Source organism: Camellia sinensis, chromosome 3 (genome assembly GCF_055761805.1).
Source record: "Camellia sinensis isolate YWXY chromosome 3, ASM5576180v1, whole genome shotgun sequence".
In the NCBI taxonomy this organism is placed as follows: Eukaryota; Viridiplantae; Streptophyta; class Magnoliopsida; order Ericales; family Theaceae; genus Camellia; species Camellia sinensis.
Window position 1 is genome coordinate 96,415,929 of NC_138963.1, and position 6,598 is coordinate 96,422,526.

The 6,598-nt window shown below is 39.3% G+C and overlaps 1 protein-coding gene across 1 annotated transcript; it reads left to right on the forward strand.

The window, feature by feature from the left end:
• Nucleotides 1-5,752: 5,752 nt before the first annotated feature.
• On the forward strand, nucleotides 5,753-6,598 carry LOC145821705 (uncharacterized). Its single transcript, XM_082918256.1, has 2 exons — nucleotides 5,753-6,148; nucleotides 6,224-6,598. Exons 1-2 carry the CDS (start codon nucleotides 5,753-5,755, stop codon nucleotides 6,596-6,598), a joined length of 771 nt encoding a protein of 256 aa, XP_082774382.1.

Here is a 6,598-nt window from a genome sequence, read left to right on the forward strand (position 1 = left end):
TATTGTTATTAATAAATAATATATAACAATAATTGTACTACCAAAAAAATTGAATTTTCCAAAAAGGACTAATATTTTGGGACAAGAAAAGTATGATATTTCATCAACAATATTAACATTGTTTGCGAATTTGGAATAAGGAAAACTACACCACAGTGGGTGTTAGAAATTTTTTTTACAAAATAATGATAAATATTATAGTGAAACACCAATAAATCTTAAATAGTGATCTTATGAATTACTTGATCCTTCATTTTTTTTTTATCAACCCAAAGATCTCATTTTAGTGTGAATTACATAAATGGCCAAACATTAAACACGCGTGTTATGTATTGAGAGACAAATGTAGATTTTTTCATAATGTTAAAATTACTAAATGTAACACTTAAAAAAAAAAATTCCTTAGTACACTTTTTCCAAATATAGCACTTCAATGTAACACTAAACAAATGTAACACTCCAATGTAACACACTAACAAACTTCTTAATGTACTTTTCTAAAACGTAACAACGTGACATTCCAAAAAAACTCATTAGTGTACTTTTTCCAAATGTAACACTCCAATCAATGTAACATACTAAAAAATTATTTACTGTAATTTTTCTAAATGTAACACTATAATATAGCACACTAAAAAACTCTTTAGTGTATTTTTTTTCAAATGTAACAACGTAACATTCTATAAAACTTTTTAGCGTATTTTCTGACACGCCCTCAAAATAATACATAAACCCAACAATCTTGACATGCATAGACATATGAGAAATAAATATCTTTCCATTTATCAGAGTATTCATTACAAAAGTATTACATGTTGACAACAAAAATAAATGCCCTATGGGCTTACAACTTTCAAAGCCAACACTTGGTTACAAGAAAAGAGTACTAACTCAAATACATATTAAGCCCTTGGTTTGAATTTACATGTAATACATCAAAAGATAACAAAACAACAAAAAGAGTCTTCAACTCCCAGAACCTCCCAAGCTATGTCCTTGGAGGTGGCATATCACCTGAACCTGAAAATGATGTCCCATATAGGGTGAGCCACAACCTAGCAGAGATATTCTAAACCAATTATAAGCAATGACTAAAATAATAGCATTTGATAGATGGTTAATACTTAAAAACTAATTTAAATCACAATACAGTTCCATGACAATCATGTCCATGGTACAATTCATTTTCCTTTACTTATCAAATCATTTCATAAATATGGCTCAAAACCTGGCCAAACATTTCAATGAGACTACATCTCACATTAAATCACTTCCTTGGTTCACAATTCAAATGAGTTTACAACTCACAATTAAAACACTTCCATACTTCAGATAATACACATATTCGCTGTATTAATACTAATACACATATTTGATGTATTAACATTTCAATCTGATACACATATTTACTGTATCAATGGAGTCCATCCCTTATCTCCTCCCAAACAGGTTTGAGAGTCCATCCCCTATCTTCCCTCAAACCATAGAGTACATCCCCTATCTCCTCCCACACAATATACATATTCCAAGTATATAAACAATTATCATATACAAGGAACAATCAATACTCATATTTGATGTATTATTCCAACCGTCATGTTAAATGACGTATTCAATGTGATTAGTTTTTGGTTTTCCTTAATCAACATACAGTGTCAACAACAATCAAGACTATCATCCACCGATAGCCCAAAGCAGTTATTTCTAAACAGATAATAAATGCATCAACAGATATAATATCAACAATTTCATTGGTGAGTGATTAAATTATCCAACTCCACCATTCAACTTTATAATTCTCCAATCTCATAATCTCCAACTCAATTTCATATTCCCACAAATTAATTATTCAAATTAATTTATCACATAGCTAGAGTATTTTTCCCTAATTTATAATATCAACCCTAAGGTTCATTTTAACCAATAATACAATAATAATTCAATTTCTCAATGTCTTACACACATATGGGTTTTATTATTTGAAAACCCCTTTTTTTTATAAATTACACAGCAACCCCAACTTTTCCCAAAATTACCCAACATCACCAACTAATCAAAATGACCAAAATTAAAGACAAAACTCATAAGATGGAGTAAGGTATCCCTACCTCGAAATTAGAAGCCCAAAGGAGTAGATGAGGAAAAATCAAAGTGCTCTAAATCCACTATTGTTCAGATTAAAACAAAGCCCTCGCGACCCTCCACCTTTCTTACAAAGAACTTAGGGTAGAAACACACTAAAAATAGATGAAACTCTAGAGAGAAGTTAAGTGTAGAGAGAGAGAGAGAGAGCTGAATCTTGGGTTTTGAAATCAAAAGAGATGAAAAAGTGAAGTGTTTACCCGCTGCTGTCTACTGATATAACACAGGCTCGCTCGAGCGAAGGATTGGTCGCTCGAACGAACAGACACAAAGAACCCTCGCTCGAGTGAAGAAAGTTTCGCTCGAGCCAACAATTCGAAGCTTCAGGTCTACAACTCAGAAGCACACTCGAGCGATAGAATGCTCGCTTGAGCAAAGAAACTCAAAACATACACCTCGCTCGCTCGAGCGACGGAAAGCTCGCTCGAGCCAAGAAATGCAACTCTCAAGTCCAAACCCAGACGCAGACGCACGCTCGAGCGAAGACACCCTGGCTCGAGCCACCAAACACAAAACTCAACTCTCGCTCGAGCGAAGAAACCCTGGCTCGAGCGAAGGATCTAAAACAAAGAGCTCACTCGAGTGACAAAAGTCTCGCTCGAGCGAAGGACCAAAATTCTGGACAGCAACCATTTGCTCCCAATCACACCCAACCTGCAACAAACCTGCCCAGCACATCCTATAACTCAAATACAAAGTATTGAAGAATGGAAACAAGATATAAACAACAATAAACACCACAGAACCTAAGTCTGGAATACTGTACATAAAGGGGAAAACCCGAGATCGCTATAACCTCCCCCCCTTAAAGAATTTTGTTCCCGAAATTAAGTACGAATTTTCAAAAACAAGTTTTTCTCAATTCTCAATAACATTACAATTTAAAATTCCATAACTTGACCCATTATCGGTCGTTCCATCTCAATTCAAGAGGCATATTACAATATTTATCACAACATGCATTACCAACATGCATTTCCTTTAAATCCAACAATTTCCAATAGACAAGATATGCAATTCCATATCATATTCAATGTTCATGATTATGTGGGTAATTTTCTTACCATACTGCCCGCCTAGTAATCAGCTGGAGAGCACCGGCAGAATAGATGGCTTTAGTAACCTGTAACAGAAAGAAAAAGGCTCTGGCGGTGGCTCTTCCACCCGGGGGCACTCCGACGATCAAGTCAGTATGTCTCTCAAAGATAATCAAGTGCTAAACTCACAAGCTTGAGTATAAAACTACGTACCTTAGACCCATGGGGGTGCCTCTCTTTTGTAGTTTACTCAAATCTAGTCCCACTAGAAGCCTGACTTCTATGGACTCCAATTCAATACCGACTTTGGATTCTTCAAGAGATAAAGATAAACTCCCTAAGAGCTTTATCCTTATCTTGGCTAAGTTTCCTCGTTGTCCTAGGACTCCTGTCCCTTATCTTCTTATCTCGGATTCCGATATCTTCGGAGATAACCTCGGCAACTCCGAGATCACCTCGGCGTAACTACCACGACACGTGGCACTTCGGCTGACACGTCGGCGTCGCCATGCCACGTGTTGGTATCCAAAAATATATCCCCACAACTGCCCCCTAGGTTCTATTACCTCGGCATTTTGAGGTGATGGAACCTATATCGATATTTCTTTCTGCATAGTGGCTAAGAAACTGTTTGGCCGAGATAATTCATTTTCAAGCCGATGTGTTCTCTTCGGAAAACAAGAATTCAAATGAACTCCACCACGCGCATGAGCTGTCATGCACATCTAACCGTTTCTTTCACGTGCTTTGTCTTCATTGGCCCGTGTCTGCGACGCGCCTGAAAGCTGTCTTTCACTCGTCTGCGCCGTCTGACGTGTGCGTTGCTCTAGGCGTAATAAATGCCCTGCTTTTGCCGCCGTTTCAAGTTTTTTGATAAAACTTTTCTTTCCCTCTTCCTTTATCCACTTTTTGCATTTCTGATTTCTTGTTTTTTCTCTCTCTAAAAGCTCTAGCATTCTTCGAATCTGCCATTTGCTCTAAGCCCCAAATTCTGTGACCATCTTTATTTTTCCATTCCTGCGAAGCTTTCGCCACTGTTACAACCGTCGTCTGATCTCGGCGAATATCGCTCCGGCTTCATTTTATCTGGTAAGCAACTGGCCCCCCTTACCATCTTTTTTTTTTTTTAATTCTTGATTGTTTCTGAAGTTTCTTGCTATTACTGTTCTTCTTAGGCATTATTTGTGAATCATTCACTTGAATGCGTCTTATTTCATGATTTTTCACATGCTATGAACACTTTGCACTTTTTCACCACTGTTCTTGGCCCTTAACCTTTTTGTATTCTTCGTGTTCTTGATAGCCCATCCCTGTTCTTGTTTCTGAAACTTTGCATTTGTTCTCTGTTTTTTGTGTCTTTACCAGATCTGTGCCCTCGATCTTCGTCTTTATAGTTTTAGGTTTGGGATTTGTCTGTAGAACCTTCAATCTTTAGGAAAAACTGAAACAAACCTTACCAGTCCTTACCCAGGTTTGAAACCAAGGTTCTAGCAACCCTTCTGAAACACCTATCTTCTGAAACACAGCCTTCTTTGTTTAAGCCGACGTAATGGGTATGTGGAGACACCGGGTAAACACCCCAAGTAAACTTGAATTTTTTAGGCAAGAATTCTCTATTCCTGCCGATGTACACCTGAGGCTGGCTGAAGATAATGACTCTATCATGCCCACGGATAATTCAATGCCCTTTTCTATATTAGCTTTTACTGAGTGCGGACTCCGGCTTCCACTCAATCCCCTTTTTCGTGAGGTTCTCCACTTCTATAAGTTGAACCCCATGCAACTTACCATCAACTCCTATCGAGTGATTAATGGTATCATAGCCCTAACTAGGCAGGAAAATGTTAGGATCACCCTTGCCGATGTACAATATTGTTATACCATGTGCCCCCTTAACCTGAAGGAAAGAGGTTACATCTACTACCTCAAGCCGAGGTCTACTGAATTCAAAATTGTAGCCGACCTCCCGAACGCCAACAAGGGAGCCGGGGATGACTTTGTCATTGCCTCGGGAAATTGGGAATTTGGTCTAGACGAAGATGTTCACCTCTACCCTCTTCCTCGAACAGTTAAAGAGGGCAAGGGTAAGAGCCCAGCATCAATACTTAGTTATTTCTTTTCCAAGTCTTCAAAATTTTTTCTGTTTCTAATGTCTGTTTGTTTATCCTGCAGATCTTCATCAGCCACCAAAAAACTTTCGCCAATCGTACTTTCCAGGAAAAGATTTAAAGAAGCTTCTTGATCTTCCAATCCACAAGTGCAAAGCTCCACTGTTACTAAACTTTATTCCGACATACAAATCCACATTGCCCGACGTTCCGAAGAAAAAGAAGAAGAGCCTCTCTCCACCTACTACCACAACTATAACCGCTTCTTCATCCCGAACAGATCAAGAGTTCACATCTGACCCAACCAATCAACCATCCACTTCGGCCCCATACTTGATCCCAATACCAGAAAGAAAATGTCGGAGACACCTTGTCAAAACTGTCGAAATGGGTCGTGCAAAGCCAATTGCCCAAAATCTCCTTGCCGACCTCCCGACTGATGCTGATGCTGTACCATCCTAACCAATGCCCCCACCGAAGCCAAAAAGAATCAAGAAGGCCCAGCCTAAGGCCAAGGCTGTTGAGGCTGAGGATAGTTTGCCTATCTCAAAACTGGCTGAGAGTAAGAAGACTTCTTCTGCTCCTGCAAAAAGTTCTGCCGAGACCCAGCCCTCCGAGTCCACCCAATCAAAGAAGCCGAGGTCTGCCTCAGCTACAACTTTGGGGTCCAAGAAACCCGATGTCCCCTGGGCACCAAAGTTGACTTTGGAGGATAGGCCAATTATGTCAACTGAGAGTGCCGACGACATTAATGTCGGTGTTGCCCTCAGTACTGCTCTTCTTCTTCCAAGCGATCTGGAGCGAAATGCTGGGTACAGCGAGTACGAAAACTACGCGCTAATGCTCCAGCACTCCGTTCAAGTAAGTGTTTCTTGTTTTGTCTTTTCTTTCTGCTTCATACTTAGAAGATTTTCTAACACTTATGTTTTCTTTCAGGCCATCCAGCACGCCCATTCGTTTTCGATGCAATCTTTTGAAAATCGGCAAAGAGTGGTCGACTTGAAGAGGGAGGTTTCTGCCCTAAAAAAGGATAGTAAATCTCTTGAATCAAAGATGAAGAAATTGGAAGATCAGGCCGAGACCCCTACTAAGGCCCAGCAGATGGCTGAAGAAAAAACGGAGTCTGCTGAGGCTATTAGAAAGGTTGCCGAAGCTGAAAAGAAGGAGTTTAAATCAAAAATGGTTCAGGCTGAGAAAGAGCTTCAGGAGGCTCTGGCCACAAAAAAAGCCGAAATCAAAGAAGTCGATGAGAAGGCCTACGCCCAGGGTATGGCCGACGTCACTGAGGAATACAAACTTCAAGTTAGGTAG